This window comes from Acipenser ruthenus, chromosome 48 (genome assembly GCF_902713425.1).
Source record: "Acipenser ruthenus chromosome 48, fAciRut3.2 maternal haplotype, whole genome shotgun sequence".
Taxonomy (NCBI): domain Eukaryota; kingdom Metazoa; phylum Chordata; class Actinopteri; order Acipenseriformes; family Acipenseridae; genus Acipenser; species Acipenser ruthenus.
The window spans coordinates 2,148,633-2,170,776 of NC_081236.1; the positions used below are offsets into that span (position 1 = coordinate 2,148,633).

The 22,144-nt window shown below is 41.2% G+C and overlaps 1 protein-coding gene across 2 annotated transcripts in view; it reads left to right on the forward strand.

Moving 5' to 3' along the window:
* Positions 1–14,025: 14,025 nt before the first annotated feature.
* LOC117404601 (FMR1 autosomal homolog 1) overlaps positions 14,026–22,144 on the forward strand; it is a 34,918-nt gene continuing 26,799 nt past the window's right edge. For both annotated transcript variants that reach the window (XM_059014723.1, XM_059014724.1), the window contains exon 1: positions 14,026–14,570. In XM_059014723.1, coding sequence (XP_058870706.1) covers positions 14,520–14,570 — 51 coding nt within the window. In that variant the 5' untranslated portion in view covers positions 14,026–14,519. The remainder of the gene's footprint in view (positions 14,571–22,144) is intronic.

The following is a 22,144-nucleotide window of genomic DNA, read 5'->3' on the forward strand; positions in this document are numbered from 1 at the left end:
TTTAAAAAAAATGAAATAACAGGGGTATACCAATGATGTGAATTACTTCCCATTAAATTCAATAAGAAACCGTAACATCACCCCATTTTTAAGATATCTTGAAACAAACTCCTTCTCTGCAGCAGTCACTGCATCATGCAGGGGTCTCTAATCCTGGTCCTGGTGGGTCAGTGTCCCTCCTGGTTTTTATAGTGAATTGGTTATAGTTGATCAGTTATTAAAGGCATATTTTGAATTAAAAAATGTGTCATGTACTGATATCTATACTGTAGCAGGATAGCATCAGAAACGAAAGGCTGGAAACCTGCAGTGAAAGCGCTGGTTGCTCACGTTTATTAAACCCACAGGGGGACAAAAGAACAATAAACACACAAATAGGGCACGAGGGCCAAAATAAAGTTAAACAAAAAAAACAACACAAGGACTATAGATATAATGCAAACGTACCATTGCCAGGCTGGGCCAGGCCTTCACTTCACTGCATTCTAGTTGCATCTTAAATCCACCTCCAAACAAAGGATATTCCTTCCTTTATATACATGTGGCCATTCCCTAATTATAACTTACTTGTCTAAGCAGGGAATGGCCATAGTCCCATCAACCCCATTCCTGCCAACCATGCATCTAAAATAATCACAGATACAACATGAGTGGTTTAGTTAGTTTGATCACGACTGGATTCAATCACACTGCCAGATTGGTATTGATTGCTACTCAATAACTGTGTAGACGAGAGCAACCGAGGGAAATCTTTCTGTTGAGTAATTAATATGGCTTATTCTATTTAATGAATACCTAACAACTTAAAACTTCTTAAAGGGAATGAGAAAATACACCTGTCAGCACTCTGCTAATAGAGAGCATTTGGTTCCAGTGTGCAGTGTATTGCCTCAGACTCTTCTCCGTGCTAAATTAGCCCGTATGCTTGTAAAATGCTTGGAAACATTCCACCCCTGTGTTTGGTAGCATGCTATGGCTCTGACATAGCAAGGTCAGTGGATGATAAGATAGGGAGAGCATGATGAGATTGGGATGAAATGAACCGCTTTTCAGATTGCGATGAAACTTTGTAAATAGTGTATTTTTGTTTGGGTTATAAACACAGTTTGTTTCACTTGAAAGTCAAGTTTATGTTAAATATAGCAGGGCTGGGATTGTGCTAACTGGGGATGATCCGTGGTTAATAAGGAGGACGGTACTAAACAATTACGCAAATTAATACCAATTGCAACGAACTAAGCAGCTCAAGTTGTTGAAGCTGACACCCTGGGATCATTCAAGGAGCTGCTTGATGAGATTCTGGGATCAATAAGCTACTAACAACCAAACGAGCAAGATGGGCTGAATGGCCTCCTCTCGTTTGTAAACTTTCTTGTGTTCTTATGTAAGTCCCCAGCTGCGTATTAAAATGTGTCTCAATTGCAACGAACCCAAAGTATCTGCTGTTGCCCTGTAGAGCAGTGGTGTGCACACTTTTTATATGCCGTCCCCTTTTCTGTCTTTTCTTATTCTTGTGCGTCAGGAGTAAGTGCAGTTTTGAGAATGTCTATTCTGAGCTTACTGTCAGGGGCATCCGATAAGCAGAGAGAATTCCACAGAATCTCACAGAAACCCAGAACACGGCGAAAACTTATCGTGCAGGATGACAACAACTGGAGCCGTGCCGTCCCGTCTTCCATTCTCACGGTATATTATCTGCTTCTTATCTGCATATTATCGGCTTAGTAATGTAGAAATTAAACTACTTATTAACAGGGCTGGCCTTAGGCTGTCTGGGGCCCTAGGCAGTGATCATTAAGTGCAGGGTGAACGCTACAGTACTAGCTACCTTGTCTTAAATTCAGTATATAAGTGCATCGTGTAATCATGTGCACCTACATATACTAATGTTAAGATACAGTAAATAACATGAATGATATTAAAATGTTAATACACTACTAACGAAAACAATATGAATTCATTGCAATTCAGTGATTTGGTTTTAACATAAACCCGTGATTATATGCATCTGACAACATGTGTTTATAAACTAGCAAAGCTTAAATGTCTCTGTAAATAAAAGGCTTAAGAAGTCTACTTTTGCCGACATACCTTTTTGACTTGCTGAACAAAGATTGAATTGATAACTGTATAAAAGCGCGCTGTTTACTGTCGCTTTCCCACACGACAAGCAAGAAGCTTCTCTCCCGTGATGTGGATGAGTGCGGGCGGGTCATGTGACTAGTCCAGACCCAATGAGAAACTATCCGCCTCTATGGTTAATAAGGAATTAAAAAGAAAAACAGTTGAAAAAAATAAACAATATCTGCCCGGCGCCAGATTTGAATGTTGCTGACGCTATATGAGGTAAACCAAATGTGCACCCCTGAGCGTTTTACGCGTAACGAACACATTAAATTTCACGGCATTACGGTTGAGAGTGGGGTCCCCTAAACGGTGAAGGCCCTAGGCGGCTGCCTCGCTTGCCTTGCCCTAAGGCTGCTTATTAACAACCATATAATGCAATGCTCTAGTTAGACCCATCTAAACTGTGTACAGCTCTAGTCACCTCATGAAAAAAAAGGACATTCAAGATGGTACTAGGCTGATCCCAGGACTCAATGAGCTATGAGGACTAGTTAAAATACTTTTCAGTCTTGGTTGACGTTTCTGAAATCCTAGCTGCTAACCCAAGTCTAACCCTAATCACACAGATGAGTTTGAGAAGGCAGAAATGGAAGTTGAATAACAGCTTAGGACAGATGTTAGGAAGCCCTTTTATGCAGAGAGTTATAAATGCATGGAATAACCCACCAGGTACAGTAACTCAGACACTTTCAGAAAGATCCCATCCAGTGAAATCCCCGAGTCGGGTGAATGGGGAGCTGGGAACGGCTGAGCCTTGATGGGCCAAACTGCCTGTTCTGGTTCCCAAACTTTGTTTTTAAAACCTGGATATCACATTTATCTCAAAACGAAATGTGTGCCCCACAGCTTGTCCCAGCTTATCTCTGGCAGAGACAGGAATGTAAACGATGTGAAGCCAGCGTGGAGAGGAGAGGGGGATCTGACTCCAGACTCTCTCTGGATCAGGAGGCGGGTACGCTGTCATCGGGGGCGGGGATCCTGTGGGCAGCGGGTCTATTAAAGAGGACGGCAGGGTGTGAAGGGGCATCCTGCTGCTCCTTGGGTTCTGCATCATGTCGAGGCTGCTCTCTGTGTTGTTGCTGATTGTCGTTCTCGCAGCGGTTTGCTCTGATCATACAGGTAGGACAGAAGGAGACTGCACTAAATTGTACTTTTGTATAACTCACTATATTGTGCTGTATATTGTACTGTATTATCCTATGCTATATTAACTAATACTGCTAAGGGTGGCATGTTCTGTCTGTGAGTAACTGTTTAAAGACATCTGTAAGTTATCTATTAAGATGTTAAATGGACATCTCATATTATTATTATGATTACTATTATTATTATTGTTTTAGTTATTTGGCAGATGCCTTTATCTAAGGCGACTTACAGGTGTTACAGGGCAGTACAGGGCTACAATGCAAGATTAATATTTATAACAAGTTATTACAAGTTTATTTACAGTAAGTGCAAATTATACTACTAGAATACAATATGAACTAGGATGCAACAAGTTAGGATTACAACAAGTTATATCTGCAGTGACAGATTAGCAGTGCAATAGTGCAAGGATAGCGCATCAGCTGAGGATCCAGTAACGTGGTGCTGAGGTCAGGCGAGTCCAGTGCAGAGCAGGAGGGGCGGATCAGGAGATCTACAAGCGCAGTCTGAACAGGGGGGTCTTGAGAAGGCGGCGAGAGGCAGTGAGAGACGGAGCAGTCCTGAATTTCTCCGGCAACTGGTTCCACCCCAGGGGGGCTAGGGATGAGAAGGAGCGGGCTCGGAGAATGGAGAGTGGAAGGCATGACCAGTCAACCAGTAGAGGAGGAGCGGAGAGGGTGAGAGGGGGTGTAGGGAGAAAAGAGGGATTGGAGGTAGGTGGTGAAGAGAGTGATAGGCAAGAACAATTGTCTTGAATTGAATGAGGAGATAGGGAGCGAGTGGAGGGTGCGAAGCAGAGGGGTAGCATGAGAGTAGCGAGGTTGGGAGAAATCAAGACGAGCAGCAGAATTTTGAATGAGCTAAAGGGGGCGGATTACAGAAGCAGGGAGACCAGCAAGGGGACAGTTACAGTGGTACAATCTGGAGAGTACAAGAGCTTGGACCAGGAATTGGGTGGAGTAAGTAGTGAGGAAAGGACAGATTCCTTTGATGTTGCTAAGAAAGAAGCAGCAAGTGTGTGACAGGGAGGAGAAGTGTTGAGAGAAGGAAAGGGAGGGGTCAAGAGTAACACCCAGGCTTTTAGCAGAAGGAGATCGAGAGAGAGTGATAGAGGCAAGGGAGACTGAGATGGAGGGTCACAGGAGGGAGAGGAAGCAGAAGGAAAGTAGAGAAGGTCAGATTTAGAGAGGTTGAGTTTGAAAGGGTGAGAAGGGTCAAGAGAAGGTTTCTTAAGAATGGGGGTGATGTGAAGGCTGAGGGAAAGGAGCCAGAGAGATAGATGTGAAACATCATGTAGCACCCCCACTGGATCAATATGGGAATAAAAAATAAGTCCACAAACCAGAAAGATGTTTTAGCAAACGTATTCTCTCTCTCTCTCTCTCTCTCTCTCTCTCTCTCTCTCTCTCTCTCTCTCTCTCTCTCTCTCTCTCTAGTTGAGTGTGTGAAGCGAATCCGACCCCAGCAGTGGCCCCCCCGCAATAATGAGTGCAGCTGTGAGGGTGAGTGCCCACTCAGTCTCAAACTGGGTCCACATCAAAACTCCCTTCCCTGTAGGAGTGTGCTGCCAACAGCACCCACTCACACTTCTATAGAGCCTTTCATCACAACAAGTTCAATTGTTAAATTAAATACAGAATTTGATAAAAACAGAAATTAAAAAACAGATTAAAAATGTGGTTTTAATTGTAAGATTAGAACTAAGATAAAATACAAATAATATGGTTTAATTTAATGTTTTTTTTTAGTAAGATAAAAAGCCAGTTTGTAAACACAGAGCAATCAATACAACTGAAAAAAGGACAAAGCGAAAATGCAGTTTTGATTTTAAAATAGGAAAACTAAAAGTTGAAAAGCTATTGTATTGCTTTTTTTCAGTATAAAAAATGCTTCCTTATGAAAAAAAAATGTTAAATTGATTTTTTTGTTTGACCTCCTGTGACGAAGTGCCCGCCCCTGTGTGTATTTTCTGTTATATGTTACATGTTGTGTGTAAATGTTGGTGTATTGTAGTTGGTACACGGGATAAACGGGTCTGTGTTTCACATGTTATTTAAAATGTATAATTGTATTTAGGCACGGGGATTGCACATCACATCACGTGCAGATAAAATGTGTATAATGTGTGTCACGGGATTGCACTTAATTAATTCACGTGCAGTTGTACCGAGATTCCAATTGAATGATTGATTAGCAATCGAGTCTCGGTACAACTGCATAAAAACAGCATTCTTCACTCACTCGGGGTTGGGTGTTCGGTGAGTAGAGAACGGGAGAGAGAGAAGGAGAAAAGAGCTAAAGTTAAAGTAAAGTGATAAGTGTTCTTACACACCGTGTTTGTCTGTTCGTTTACTGTTTAGTCCGTTTTGTTTATATATTTATTTTGGCGTAAGTGCCGTGTCCTGTGTTTTTGTTTGTTACCAGCGTTTATGTTCTGTTCTGTTTATTTATTAAATGCTGATCGAAAGCATTTGCTCAGCTTCACCAAACTCCACATCTCTCTCTGTTTATTTTCCTGTTTCTGGTCTGACGTCGCCCACTCCGGCTGTCTTTGTGACACGTGGTGTCAGAAGCGGGACGCAGGTACCCCAGCACGCACTCGTCGGACTGTAGCCTGGTGAGCAAGTCCGGGGCGGACTTGAGGCTGGCAGGGGAGAGTGTAGCGTGCACGGGGGAAGGCAGCAGTAGGGCTGGTAGGTGACGTAATCACACACAGAGACATAAGCCCGATATACGCTCCTTGCAAAGGAGCCAGCTCTTTTTGTTCAGCGGTATCGGCGCTATGCTTCAGTGCGAGAGGTCCCGGGTTCACGCCCGCCGTCCACCTGTGTGTGGATTTACTCGCCCTGTGTGATGCGCCTGTCTGCGGGGAACCAGGAACGCGCTACATTGGTGTCAGAGTGGGATAACAGCACCTCCAAGCGTCAGACCAGGGATGCGGCGGGTGGAAAATTCATTTAAAAAAAAATGGGATGGGAAGAAAGGCAGCCATGGCGTAATCGCCAGGAGGAGTTGAAGGAAGGAGGGGCTCCATGGTGTGCCTCCTGCATGGAGTATGGGCACCTCCGGGAAGTTTGCCCCTATGAAGACCCTCTCTTTTTGAAGGCCCTCGATCAGGGAAAGGTGGAGGATGCGGAGGAGTGGCTTTGCCTAAAGGCCACGAGACCAGTCCACCCCCAGGAGCTGCCTCTGCCTCTAGTTTAAAAAACAAAAAAAACAAAAACACAGGACACGGCACTTACGCCAAAATAAATATATAAACAAAACGGACTAAACAGTAAACAGACAAACACGGTGTGTAAGAACACTTATCAATTTACTTTAACTTTATCTCTTTTCTCCTTCTCTCTCTCCCGTTCTCTACTCACCGAACACCCAACCCCGAGTGAGTGAAGAATGCTGTTTTTATGCAGTTGTACCGAGACTCGATTGCTAGTCAATCATTCAATTGGAATCTCGGTACAACTGCACGTGAATTAATTAAGTGCAATCCCGTGACACACATTATACACATTTTATCTGCACGTGATGTGATGTGCAATCCCGTGCCTAAATACAATTATACATTTTAAATAACATGTGACACACAGACCCGTTTATCCCGTGTACCAACTACAATATACCAACATTTACACACAACACGTAACATATAACAGAAAATACAGATAGGGGCGGGCACTTCGTCACACCTCCTACCAAATAGACACTTTTATGATATTTTAAAGTTATACATGTGTTGTGAAAATGATTCACATTTTGTACTTGTGATTGTAGCTAAGAATATAAATCCATATATCTTACCTGTTGTTTATTTCCATTAACTATAGCAGTCTCAAATGTGCAGTTTTGAAAGAAACACATGTTATAGGAAATTTTGTATCTTCATTTTCAAACATGATCTCTGGTACTACACTAGGTTAAATAAAGTTCTGTTTGCAAGCCTTGCTTTTAAACTGTCTTGCATTTCCTGGGTCATCTGGAAGGTGAAATTGTTCCCACGACTTCGCTGGTTTCTTTCCTGTCATTAACCAGCCAGCTGCTTCCCCCATTGACTGACGCGATTTCAGCCAATAACATGATCCAGAAAACACTGCTGGGGTGACCAAGGAAATAAAGCGGTAACATACTTCCTGAAGACAATGCAAGCAAACTGAGAACTTTCTTTAACTTATTAAAAGCACTTGCTTGGTAGAACACTTTCAAAACCATATTTGAGACCCATGTAGCAAACAGAAGCACAAAATGAATAAGATTCTCTCTCTCTCTCTCTCTCTCTCTCTCTCTCTCTCTCTCTCTCTCTCTTTCTCTCTCTCTCTCTCTCTCTCTTTCTCTCTCTCTCTCTCTCTCTCTCTCTCTCTCTCTCTCTCTCTCTCTCTCCAGTGTTGCCCAATAAGCAGCTTTCGTGTCGAAAGACGTTCCCACCGCGGTCCAATCAAGAGAAGCTGAAAATGATGGAATGTCTCTGTAAGAAACACAGGCATGGTGAGTGAGCAAAAGTGTCGCATCGTCCCATAGTAAAAGCAGAGCAAAGTGTAATCAAGCACAGTGAAAGCACAAAGAGGTATGGCAAAGCATCCTAAAACAACTAGTATAGCCATGGAAAAAACATGGTAAAACCTGCCATGCTCGTCAGCTTGTCTCTGATTCAATCTCTCCGTCGCACTGGCTACTGAGTCCAGCCTCTCTGGGATTTAATTTGTCTATGCCTGTTTCAGTCTGCAGGCTGTGTCACTAACTCTGGAGCTGGTCAGGATCTGCCTGTGCTTTAGGTTTTTATAACAGTGAGGTAACAGCCAGGGGGGATTTTGTGCTCAGGTAACAATCTAATGTATTTGTTCTTCCTGGTGTGATGTATACTTGTTCACCCAGGCAAATCCCAGTGTTTTGTTTACAAGCTTAAGAATATAATAGAATTCATGAATGAGCGGAGGCTATTCCACACATGTGACCTTATCCAGTTCTGAGCAGCTGATTGATCTCAAGACTTTGTCAAGTCGGGTCTTAAAGGATCCCAGTGATTCAGCCTCAACAGCATGACTAGGTATCCCATTCTTCCTCTCCCCACTCTCTGTGTGAAGAAGTGTCTCTTTCCCTCTGTCCTGAGTCTGTCTCCACTTAATCTCCAACTGTGTGCCCTCTGGTCCTGGTTTCTGTGCTGTGTTGGTTAGAGTTATCTTGGTTTCTGTGCTCTATTGGTTAATAATAATAATTTATTATTATTATTATTATTATTATTATTATTATTATTATTATTATTATTATTATTTATTTCTTAGCAGACACCCTTACCCAGGGCGACTTACAGTTGTATACAAAATAAAATACTTATCAAGAATTACAGTACAATTAAGAGCAAGACTTCAGTCCTAATAAGAGCAAATACAAAACACAGTACGATTTGATATCGGGGCAGCTCAAGAGCAGATAACAGTGTTGATAGTTGATAGACATCTGTAGGAAGGTCGTTCCACCACTGTGGGGCGAGGGTGGAGAAGGAGCGGGCTCTGGAGAAAGGGGAGCGTAGAGGAGGTACAGCCAGTCTTCTATGAGGTCGAGTGGGGGTGTAGGGAGAGATGAGGGTCTGGAGGTAGCTGGGTGCAGTCTGGTCAAGACTGTGCTGTATTGGTTAGTTATCTTGGTTTCTGTGCTGTGTTGGTTAGTTATCTTGGTTTCTGTGCTGTGTTGGTTAGGGTTATCTTGGTTTCTGTGCTGTGTTGGTTAGTTATCTTGGTTTTTGTGCTGTATTGGTTAGTTATCTTGGTTTCTGTGCTGTGTTGGTTAGGGTTATCTTTGTCAGCTACTATTAAGATTAAGACTATGTAACACTCTCTCTCTCTCTCTCTCTCTCTCTCTCTCTCTCTCTCTCTCTGTCTGCAGAGCTGCATAAGAAACTCCGTCAGGACCTACAAAACATGTGCAAAAGAATAATCAACACCAATCCACCAATCCCCATCCCACTAGCCCGGTGAAGGGGCGGGGCTTCCTCCTCTCTATATATATATATATATATATATATATATATATAGGAGGTATACTACAATGTTTGTGTGGCTTTGTAATAACTGTTTAAAGCTTCTTTTAAAATTAAACATGTTAAAACTTGTCTATATATATATATTTTTATTTAGTTCAATGCTTTTCCCCATATTGGTTTGCAGTTTCTGTAGAAATACTTTCTTAAAAAAACTTTCAATGCCAGCGTTTAGAGTAAATGTCTTTGGTTGAAGACATTGTGAAAGGCTGCTCATGAAAACGTTTGTCATTGAATTTATTAAGGGTCTTTAAGTTTCTGAATATGATTTTTTTCAAGGGCTTATAAAATACTGTAATAAATGACTCCCCTTTAAGAATAATGTATTTTGCAGCAGGTTCTTTATTGAAAGATCGTGAAATCTGTAAAGGTGTTGCAGGTTTGCTAATCCGTAGGATCCTTTTCAATGTGTTCTTATATGATGATGAATAAAATATCTAAATTATGTTCATATCGTTTTTTTGTTTTGTTATGTCTCAATCAGAAAATTCTAGCTGATGCAAAATTCTGGTCATATCTGTATATAGACAGCCTGGCCAATCTTAGGGTCTCTTACTATCGGGTACTCACTTTTTCTGTATTTATATTTCAATTCTTTGTGTTTAATATTTAACTGTTAATCATATATCTATGTTAATCTTTTCCTCACAAATGAATATTTTAATATGTACTTTTTTTTTCAATACAATTTTAAAATAAACCTGACTATTGTCTTTTTTTAAGTTGTGGTACCTCTCACTGCCAGTCTGTATTTCCACTGAAGATTTTTTGGGAAGGGTATAGTTAGCACACTGTGGTCCCATTCCACCAATGACAGCAGTGCGCTTCAAAACACACCCCCCAGCACCCCTAGCTGCTGCGCCCCTGGTGGAACTTATTGTAAAAAAAAAAAAAAAATTCAGCCTGTAATTCAAGACAGTATCGAGGATTAACTTGCAAAATATGAGACTTTTAAAAAGGAACAAAAGGTTGCAACACAGTTTCTCAAACTGATCAGGTCATGAAATCTCTGCGTATTTTAAAAGAGATCAAAGTGGTAACCAATACATTTAACTTTAATATTGGAAAACCATGCTGTATATGCTATACGTTTTACCTAAAAAAATATTAACAGAAGAATGAGGAGGAGGAGGAGGAGGAGAAGATGATGATCTGGAATCAGAAACACATAATTTAAAATATCTTCTTGTGGAAAAATAGACGTGTGTTTTACATATAGTTTTACCATGGTACTGCCCCCTGGTGGTGACAAAGCAATGTTACAGAATCTGTTTCTCTGTTTTTAGACTGGCGCCGGTTCTTACTAATATAAAGACACTTGGGTAGATCTATCCTAGATGACGTAGGTCCATGACAGGCAGCTAAAACTGACGAGCTGACATCATGGTCAAAGCAGCACAAACTTATCAAAAAACAGAACACTGCATTTGGATTATTATCACACTCTGGTTAATAGCGCATCAGTCATTCAACTAATTTCCACGCCTCTTAATATCACTTTGGAAAAAGTTCCCGTGTCAGTAAGTTGCTGTACATTATTGAAATATTTAGACATATAAAGAAGCCCAGTCGAGCCCACAGAACAACGTTTACCACGTTCTTATTAATATTACAATGTGTTGTACAGTATAGTAGACGGTAGATTGAAAATACATTTTGTAATCAGTGCAACAGGACTATGTTTCGAGTTACACAGCAAAACATGCTTGTTTGGTCTCTGTACAAAATCAGTTTCAGACTGAGATTACACGACCACACCGCCTGGTGGTCAAACCACCTCACTTCAGAAATTCGAGATTTAAAAGGATTTTGCAGAATTGCAATATGCACAAAGTGTAAGCACAAGACATCCATCAGCAGCAGATCCAGTTCAAATGGGACAGTCTGTGTCTGTCGAGCGTCCAATGAGAAGGACGAGAGGCGGGTTTTAAATCGACGTGTAGGCAGAGCGAGTGCTGTGAATATATTATACTGTCAGGGAAATATTGGAGGTGGTTGAATTCACTAATATATAACAAATATACAGACTTGTGATGCATTCAGGTTTGTGCGTAATGAATGCAGATTGGATTGTAGACTGCAGGGGCAACCGGCCCCAGTGTGATACTGGGAACGAGATGAGTTTTACACACTGGTTTCATGGGGCAGCTGGAAATGTGGCAGTATTGCAGTTGCTTCACCAGATTGCAACCATTAACCTGTCCCCGAGCAACACACTGCACTAGAAATACCATACAGATAAATGTAGTATTCCTTACATCCACTAGAGGGCAGAGTGTTGCAGGGGGGGACAAGTAAGACATGATTTTGAGAGCTCTGTTGAGACACCAAGGTAATAAGATCACGCTGTGTATGCTCTGTATGCTTCCTGAAATTATCTGCAGCCCGCAGAGTGGGGAGTGGGTACTAAAATGATGCTTTCATTTTTCACACTCCATAGCTGACAAACTAAGTTGGTTTTGGAGGTCATTGTGGAAAACCTTTGACTTTTGACCTCCAGGTCAAGGTCATAGAATGCCCAGCTGATACTCTGTTTTTGAGTTTTTCATGACAGAAGTAGAACTTATGATCGGTAGAACTTTTAATTTTAATATATATATATTAGAATTAAACAGCTAGGTAGGAACTTGGTTCTTATTACATTTGAAGTAAATCTGTTAATCATAAATAAGTCAAAATAGTCTCTGTTTCTGCCTCTCTCAAAGTACCATTGACCAAGAACCACAACCACAGACCCAACAATGATCTGCGAAGGATTCACATGTATTGGACAGGTGTTCATTGTGCAACACTTAGTATTATTATTTGGTAGATGTTGGGGTTTATATGTCACTTTTGCCAAAATACAATCACTTTTTTGAATATGGCTAATTACTGAAGATTTGTGAGACAACTTTACCAAAATGAAACTAAGATGAAAAAATTGCAAGAAAAAGCAATTGAAGAGCTTTTGTGGTAAATTGATGTTTATCAGATTTAACTTTTATGTACAAAATCCATTTAATATTTGTTTTTCATTGATTGCATACATGTGTTTATATAATATGCCTAATAATTCTAGGAGGGCTGTAACATTTTGATATCTGTATTATTATTATTATTATTATTATTATTATTATTATTATTATTATTATTGATACAGAGTGTTTTATGGTCAATTCTCAATCTTGGTGCACTGATAATATACAACGTAGTTGACTGTACAGTAAAATACATTGAAATAAGGATATATATATATATATATATATATATATATATATATATATATATATATATAATTATGATTTCCATTACACGAGAGTAGATGTTTAAACTTCATGCTGATTTGAACTCAGCTCTCGCCAAGATAAGCACCAGCTAAGACGTAGCTTTACAGTAAACTAATGTGATCCGTCTGTGTCTCCATCCATTTGCGTTTCCTTCCATCTGATGATGTAGATATCCTTCTGTCTGGTGTTGATGGCTGAAGTGTAATGCTGTAAATGTAGTGCTGGGACTAATATCAATTTCTCTTTTTTTACATGTATTCGAATGGAGAAAAAATGTCTGTCAGTCAGAAATTACATAGTTGACAAAAATGAGAAATACATATCACAACCTGTTTAGCCTTGCACCAATTTACCACTTTGTCAAACACTGGCAACAGTTTCTAAAAAATAGCACTGTGTGGGATTTAGATAGATAGATAGATAGATATTTATATAGATAGATAGATAGATAGATAGATAGATAGATAGATAGATAGATAGATAGATAGATAGATAGATAGATAGATATGATTTAAATGCAGAGCCTGCTTTGACCTTCCCCTCCACTTTCTCAGCTGTGATTGACACCGGCAGGTCTCAGGACCCTAGGAGGTGATCGTCCAGCTGTCCCCTCATCCTATTTATATCACCTGCTCTCCTCACACCAGCTAGGAGCAAGAGTCACAACTGTGAATCCCACAACGCCATGAGGTTATTACAACTGTGCAACACACCCTGTCAAAAAAAAAAAAAACACAGGGGAAGAAAAGAGGAAAGAAAGAAAGAAAGAAAGAAAGAAAGAAAGAAAGAAAGAAAGAAAGAAAGAAAGAAATGTAATGTTTAACCTTTTTATCAAAAATTTAAAAAGGGGACATTTTTCACTGCTGCACCTGACCTGCGTGGCTTACTTTTCAATCACAAATTAGATGAAAATAAAGCATAACCAATACGTAGGCAAATTCTTAGCGTAATATGAAGGTTAAAAGAAGTATGAATTATAAATAAAATAAATGAATGGACTAAAATGGCATTAACGACTCAAGTTTAGGCGGAGACAGCGCAGCAGAAGAAACGTGACTGACAGCAAAATAAACCAAAACATCCTTGCAGTTTTATGACTGTCACCATATGCATCCAATAGAAAAGCATACTAGGCGGGACTAAGAATAAAAATACGGCGGGACTGGCCAATAGTTACTACAGGGGTCCGGGGTTCTGGTTTAGGAGGCGTGTCTCAATCGAGATGACGGACACATCACAGGCGAGCCAATAGGCATTGCTAATTCTTTATTTGGGCGGGGTCGAAGTTATCATACAGGCCAGGTGGGCGTAAGCCTCCAAATTTCGATTCAGGTTGACAGCCAGCGCAGCCAGCCAATCGCGAAAAAGGTCTTGAATGAACGGCGGGGCGATTAGCCAATTGAAGACCGGCATTGCGGTGTTGGGCGGGTTTTTCTGGCGGGGATTCTCTCCTGCTGAAGGGGGGGGGGGGTCCCCGGGTCAGTTAGTGCGAGTCTCTAGCGTGCGGCTCAGCAGGGGCATTAACAGCTACAGGACCGGTGTTACAATTAAAAGAAACCGATTCCAAAAATTAAGGACAACCCGTTTATTATTTACTGCCGCAAACAGAGCTTTGGAGAAGGGTTTCCGGTCCTTTTTTATTTTATTACAGTTTATATAAAAAAAAAATACATGTCCTTTAATAACGACTGCTGGAGCATTAGTCCTAACAACGAGGTGGAAGCGCCGCTTTCCGGTGGTCGTGTAGCTGTGCGTTTCCTTTCATAATAAAGCGGCCGGGCGGAGAAGCGTTTTAAGCGGTGGCTACAGCGGCGCCTTCCCCAGCGACACTGGAAGTCCGCAAGCGACCCAACAGCGGCGGCGGGCCGGCTAAGCTGGGGGTGCCCCCCGACACAGACGGAGCCGGGGCGGTCAGGGAACTGCAGAGGAGCAGAGAGGCGGCGAACATGGACGGACTCACAGTGGAGGTCCGCGGGTCCAACGGGGCCTTTTATAAGGTGAGGAAAGCGGAGGGTCTGTATTTTTTTTTTGTCACTCTTTCCAATATTTGGTGTCCTGGACAAGCGAAAATAGCAATGGAAGGCCCATGCTGTGTTTTTTTATACAGTGCGGGATGGGACTCGTTGCATTTGTATTGCCCTGCAGAAACCTGGGCGTTATAAATAATGCTCCAGTTTGTTGTAAACAATGCGAAATGTGGCACTCGCTAACCGGGCCTCTGTTACTGACAGTTTCAGCGAAATTAAAATATGTCGTTTATGACCACACTGTGTGGTTGTCAGCAGTCTTGATTTTAGTGTGTTGTTTTTGAAACGCAATCGGTAACTCGGCGAAACCTGGAAATGCAGTCGATTTAAAATGAATTGTGATGGGTCAGGTGTCCACCATTTGAAATACGATGTTTTTTTTTTATCACAAAATGCGATACTTTCTGTTACTGCAATACAATAGAAATTACTGGGTCGCCTTTAGTTTATCCATCTTATCTGTTGTATTGCATTACAGTGAAATAACTCCGTGGAAGGTTTAGACAGACCTTTAACGACCACACAAGGACTGTACGGTATAGATGGCTTTATTTAGTGATTTTTAACACGGTAGTGTACTGATAGTAGACCGATCCTATAAATACTCAGTATATTTTTAGTGTAGTGTTTCGGCATGTTTTCCCCAGCCCACCAATAATATAATATTGTATGCTATTGTAAGCTACTGCTCCCCAGCAGTATTTTGATCTGCATCAAACACATTTAGAGAGGTTTCTTAGTAACCCTCCCAGTCCCTCTGCTCTGACCACTAGAGCCTCCCTCCCTCCCAGTCCCTGGGCTCAACACTAGAGCCACACTTCTTCCCTTCCTCCCAGTCCCTGGGCTCAACACTAGAGCCACACTGCTTCCCTCCCTCCCTCCCAGTCCCTGTGCTCAACACTAGAGCCACACTGCTTCCCTCCCTCCCAGTCCCTGGGCTCAACACTGCTTCCCTCCCTCCCTCCCAGTCCCTGAGCTCAACACTGCTTCCCTCCCTCCCTCCCAGTCCCTGAGCTCAACACTGCTTCCCTCCCTCCCTCCCAGTCCCTGAGCTCAACACTGCTTCCCTCCCTCCCTCCCAGTCCCTGAGCTCAACACTGCTTCCCTCCCTCCCAGTCCCTGAGCTCAACACTGCTTCCCTCCCTCCCAGTCCCTGAGCTCAACACTGCTTCCCTCCCTCCCAGTCCCTGAGCTCAACACTGCTTCCCTCGCTCCCTCCCAGTCCCTGGGCTCAACACTGCAGCCACACTGCTTCCCTCCCTCCCTTCCAGTCCCTGGGATCAACACTGCAGCCACACTGCTTCCCTCCCTCCCAGACCCTCACCTCTCAACACTAGAGCCACACTGCCTCCTTCTTCTCAGTCTCTCAGCTCTAACCACTAGAGCCACACTGCTTCCCTCTCTCCCAGTCCCTCCTCAGCTCCACTAGAGCCACACTGCTTCCCTCCCTCCCAGTCCCTCCTCAGCTCTAACCACTAGAGCCACACTGCTTCCCTCTCTCCCAGTCCCTCGGCTCAACACTAGAGCCACACTGCTTCCCTCCCTCCCAGTCCCTCCTCAGCTCTAACCACTAGAGCCACACTGCTTCCCTCCCTCCCAGTCCCTCGGCTCTAAGCACTAGAGCCACACTTACATTTGTACACACTGTTTACATCCAATTGAGCTTATCCAATTGTGAAAGAACTTGGTTAGGTCATTCTTTAGCACAAGAAATTGTGATCTTTGCAGGGTGTTCTGTAACACTTTTGGGCTGCAACTCGACATGAAAAGTATGCCATTAAGTAACACTTGTATTGAGGGGTTTGATCAATGTTTCCATCAGTTAGAAACCCACATTAGCCCTGCTGCTGCTGCATCCAGTCCTGGGGTTCAGAACTCCCTCAATGAAGTATATTAATGAAATGATCAGGAGGGTTTTTTTTTTTTATAAAAATACATTGTTCCTTCCTCATTGCTGTGTGAGCAGCTCCTATTAGTAACCCTGCAGGCTAAGGTGTGAGGTATTAATGCTGTGGAGGCTGATCTGCCATTTGAACAGCGCTGTGCAAGACTGGAGCTATCAGTAACTTTATGAAGTGATCACCATGACCTGCATCTGCTGCACACACATGTCGTTGAGATGATTCCACCACAGATGAGGATTTATAATCGACAGTGAATACGGAAGAGAGTAGTTTCACCACATCAGATTAACAGTGGATGGTTTTGTGGCAAACTTTGCCTTTTATGGTCTTGTTCAACATGAATGCAGCGTTCTCAAAGTGTGCAGTTCAAGTAAAGAATACAAGAATGGGGTGGAGAATGAAACTAATTACTTAAACTTCTAAATTTACTTATTTCCAAATTATATATATATATATATATATATATATATATATATATATATATATATATATATATATATATATATATTAAAAGTGTTTGTTTAAATGCATTGCAGCTAATGGATCATTCCAGGTCAAGTGAACCAAATTGGGAAGTGCGTTGAAGGAAGTAGTGGCGAGAGAGGTGTTGCGTGCATGAAAAAGAACTAAATCCTGCAGCCCCACAAGGGAGGGGGACCTTTTGAGGGAACTAGATCAATCATTTTAATTGGCTTTCCAACATTAAGGTAATTCGTTGAGGCTATGGGTGTTGCTAGTTTAGAGTTGAAGTGTTAAACTCTTAAACGTGCAGGTCCGCTTGTTTGCCTTAATGTTTCCGTGGTAGTAAGTGTTCAGTGTAGGCCAATTTTATTTCAGATTTAATATTCAGTCTCTTGTGGTGCTGCACACAAACTTACACACACATAGTGACTTATGGCTTTGATTGGTTAGAAACATCAACAGTGTGTTCAAGTTTAAATATGTTGTTAATCGTTCAGAAAAGCCCTAGGTGACGTAGGAATGCAACCCCTTTTACTCTCTTCTCTAGAGCTAAACCATTTTCCCTTGAGCTAGTGACTTTTGAGGACTGACTTGGGAGGTTCTGAATGAATGAACAGCCCCATCTGTCTCTCTCTGTGTGCTACCCCTGCCCCTCTCTCTTAGCCCCAAATAAGGAGCTGCCACACTGCCCTGAGGCTTGTGGTATTCACACCCCTTGATAACTAGTCCTGCCTCTGCTCTGTACAGTGATTGACAAGGAACAGATTGAGATAGGGAGAGAGGGGGGGTGAAATCATGTTCTCTATGTCAAACATGCCAGTCATTTTCCATTGCCAATCGCAAGTAAATCAAATTGCACAGTATTCCCTATATATGTTATAGAATAATTTGTATGGGAAATCACATGGCTGTTGCATCATGTCTGATGTCTGGTTGTGGTTTTTCTCAGAAATGTGGGGCTGCATAGTTTTTTGAGGTTATTCCTGTTTAATAATTAAATGACTAGAATACGAAGCCTACACGTTTTCTTCAAAGCCGCAGTCTCTGTTGTATAAATCCAGGTTTCAAAATTCAAACCCACTGTGTTCAAGATCATGTGTTTTACATGTTAAAGGTCTGAGAAAAAGCCCCAGATGAAATGAATTGCATATTCCCATAAGGATTAGTCACCAGCACAGTGACATTACAACTACCTGGAGAACGGAAGGAGAAATCACTCAGAATAAGCCTACACTGAATTTGATACACATGGAGGGGGGCAGGATAATTTGCGTAGTGTTAATAAACCTCCAGTGGTAGTTTCTATTAAAGGTGAAACAATACGACGTGTGTATTTTTTTTTTAGAGTGATTTTTGCTGTTTAGTTTTGTGATGCCTGCAGTTTAAATGACACGCTCTTTCAGCTCTGTGTCCAGCCCATCTAAGGCAGATGACATAAAAAGCAAAGCAACAGCTAAAACACACTGGCCGGTTACAAAACCAAGTATTAGATCAGCATTTGGAAGAACAGCACCTACAGTATTTGCACTTTTAATATTGAGAACTGGAGGAGTCTGTTCCTCCCTTCCAAACGCACCGTCCATTTCTCACACCCTGTCCAGAACCTTCTCTGCTCCATTTGTAGGCTTACGGATCAATTTACCATTCTGGGGACTAGTAAGTCTGATCTGATATCAGTTTATTGATAATTAAACCTGGCAATTGAACATACATATAATGTTGATACTTAAAATAAGTAAAAGCAGTGTGGAGTAGTGGTTAGGGCTCTGGACTCCTGACCGGAGGGTCGTGGGTTCAATCCCAGGTGGGGGACACTGCTGCTGTACCCTTGAGCAAGGTACTTTACCTAGATTGCTCCAGTAAAAACCCAACTGTATAAATGGGGAATTGTATGTAAAAATAATTTGTAAAAAATAATGTAATTGTATGTAAAAATAATGTGGTATCTTGTAACAATTGCAAGTCGCCCTGGATAAGGGCGTCTGCTAAGAAATAAATAATAAAAATAATTATTTTTTTCATTTAAAGCCAAGATTTTCAATCAGACTGTAATAGTAAACACCTGAAGACACTTCAGACGTAATGTTTGTAAGCATCACTTGGCTCACTGCTGGCATTAAAATAAGCAGGAAAACTTATCTTACAACAGTTCAGAAAACAAAATCCAACACTGTTGTGTGGGAATCATTGACAGCCTTCCAGTGACGCTGTAGTTCAGCCCACAAACGAAGGTTATTTTAAAAAGACCTGTTCAGCTTATTGCTGGCATTACAATAACAATATTAAACAGTTTAGTGACAGTCCAGCAGTGTCATGTGAGAGTAATCCTATTTACAGGACTCCACCAATGAAGTTTAGGGTTTTACTGGCATTACAGTAACCAGGATAAAATATGAAACACTTTGATAAAAAAAAAAAGGCATGTTGACGGACTCGTTGCTCTAAACCGGTTCACTGGTGCGTGTCACCGGATTGTAATTTAAATAGCACCCCTTAATTAATCCTCCCAATTGTTTCTTTGCCAAGTCTGCCTTATTTGCAGAGATGTCTCCAGACAGAATGTCTTTATGAAACGGTGTGTAGTGTAGTGACTACATCCTTTACACAGTAAAGCCATCAATTACCTTTAAGGTAGAGCTAGAAAAATAGCTTTGAGCTTGTTTCTTCATCGTCAGATAATATAATTAAAATCAGAAACTGTCATGGTTTAGCACTGATAATTATAGCTTTAAATGCAGGTAGAGTGAAAAGAAACAAACTTGACAATAATTAAATATGCAGTTTAATTTAGCTTACTCTGGGAAAGCCCCTCCTCCTTGGAGCTGAGTTTTTCAGCTTTGAAGAATGTAGTGCTTTTGCATTTTGCTATCTTTTTGCTTTCTTGTTCTCTACGTCAGGGTTTCCCAATCGTGGTCCTGGGGGACCCCCTGTGTCTTCTGATTTTCATTCCAACCGAGTTCTCAATTACTTAATTGAACCCTTAATGGACTATTTAGATCTTTTTAATTGTTTTCAGCTTTTAAGCAGTTGGAGATTAAGTTGACTATACAATTTTATAAGCAACTTGAAATCGGCAACTTTGGAAGAGCTGAGAACAATTAAAAAGGTCTAATTAAGCACATTATTACATTAGTCGTTCAGTTAAGGGTCTAGTTCAGTAATTAAGAGATCAGTTGGAATGAAAACCAGCAGACACAGGGGGGTCCCCAGGACCAGGGTTGGGAAACCCTGCTCTATGTGTTTGACTGGCAATGTGATCTTTATGGTATTGACTCGTTCATGATCAATCGAATGACAGCAACATTTGCAGAATTGCATCCTATCATCCTCCTATTGATTATCAGAAAATGTTTTAGCTCTGTCTTTTGCTGAAACAACCTGGCTGCAGCCGCCAGGTTGAGTTTCAGCAGAGACGCGTGAGAAGTCACATGATGAATTAACTCAACATGGCGGGGTTGTAGTGCAAAAAAAACACCAGAAAACTGGAGTTGCGAGGTGAAAAAGGCAACACTACAAAATTCCATTTCCAAAATGCTTAATTCCGTTCCCAATGCCTAATTCCGCGATTCCAAGATCTCGGAAAATCAGTAGCCCTACATTTCCATTAAACTCCTACTCAATAGTGCTGAATTTAGAAATGCTAAAAGAAACTTACATTTTTTAACTAGAAACGTTTGCCGTTGAATTTAAGTTTCTTCCATTTAGTATTGCAAAGTTGTCATTATACTCCAGAGGTGTAGCTGCTACAAGCCCACACTCTCTGCAATGGGGATGCAAGTCCGTTATGATCGGTTTCGTTGTTTATCAATTCTTTGTGTTTTTGACGTCAAATTGGTTTTCAGTAAAAAAAAAAGATATGAAAGTTTAAAACCGAACTGCCTTTGTGCAGCCAAGGGAATGGAACATGCCATTCTTAAACAAAACAGCCCTAGACATCTGAACACCCAGACTAAGGATGAAGCCACGGTTATCCCTCCTGAGGGCAATCGGGTAAGTCTTGTCATAACATTTGATTTATGTTACCATAAAAAATAAAGGGATGTTAATATGAACCGTCTACACGCAGCGAATTGTGCAATGAACTGATGAATGTCACTGGCTTAGTGATGAGACTGCCAATGCTATTTCATTGTACAAGTTCGGTTTTATCTTTTATCGGTATCGATTGGTTTGGACTTTTATGCAGATGTCGGATTTGGTTCGGTTTTGGTCTAGGAAAATCATCACCGTTGCATCCCAAATCTACATCAAAGCTACCTGGATGCAACAGTCATAGATTTGTACAGAATCTGAAATATTTGCACATCTGTAATGAACATAAAAAGAATCAAAGTTTCTCACAATAAAAAGACCAGTAATGTAAGATAATATCTAAGAAAATTGATTGGTTAGCAACTTCGCACTCAAGTGCTTGGTTTAGCCCGTTTCACTATGCAGTAGTCCATTGGAAAAATGAACAGTCAGATTTTGAAGAAAAAAAAAAAATCACACACATTTATAGTGCTCAGTTTATTTTAAATGTATAAATCATTGTGCTGAAATAACATGACATTATGTAAAAATATAAATCTGTACTGTAAACCTATACAGCATACAAGATGGTAGCAAAATCAAACCAATACCTAGAGCACTTTCTTTTTACTTTATCCTGCAGGCTACCGGTAACACAAAATAAATCATGCTGCTGCATTCCCTGTGCACATTACTGTACAATGCAGAAATAGTAAAATATTATTTTAAATTGAAACTCAATTCATTTAGCTCATTTTCTTGTACCGAAGCCTTGACACAAAATAGAGATCATGGTGCTGCATTAACACATTATGATACTATACACTGCACACACTTTTAACAGAAATAATCAATCATTTTTGAAGTTACATAGACAATTTTAGTGTGTGTGGCTGTAAGTTATTATCTATTTATTAGCAGACGCCCCTTATCCACGGCAACTTACAATTGTTACAAGATATCACGTTATTTTTACATACAATTACCCTTTTATACAGTTGTGATTTTACTGGAGCAATCTAGGTAAAGTACCTTGCTCAAGGGTACAGCAGCAGTGTCCCCCACCTGGGATTGAACCCACAACCCTCCAGTCAAGAGTCCAGAGCCCTAACTGCTACCCACTGTAAAACACATAGCCAACCTGCTACTTTTGTTATCTGTTGGTGT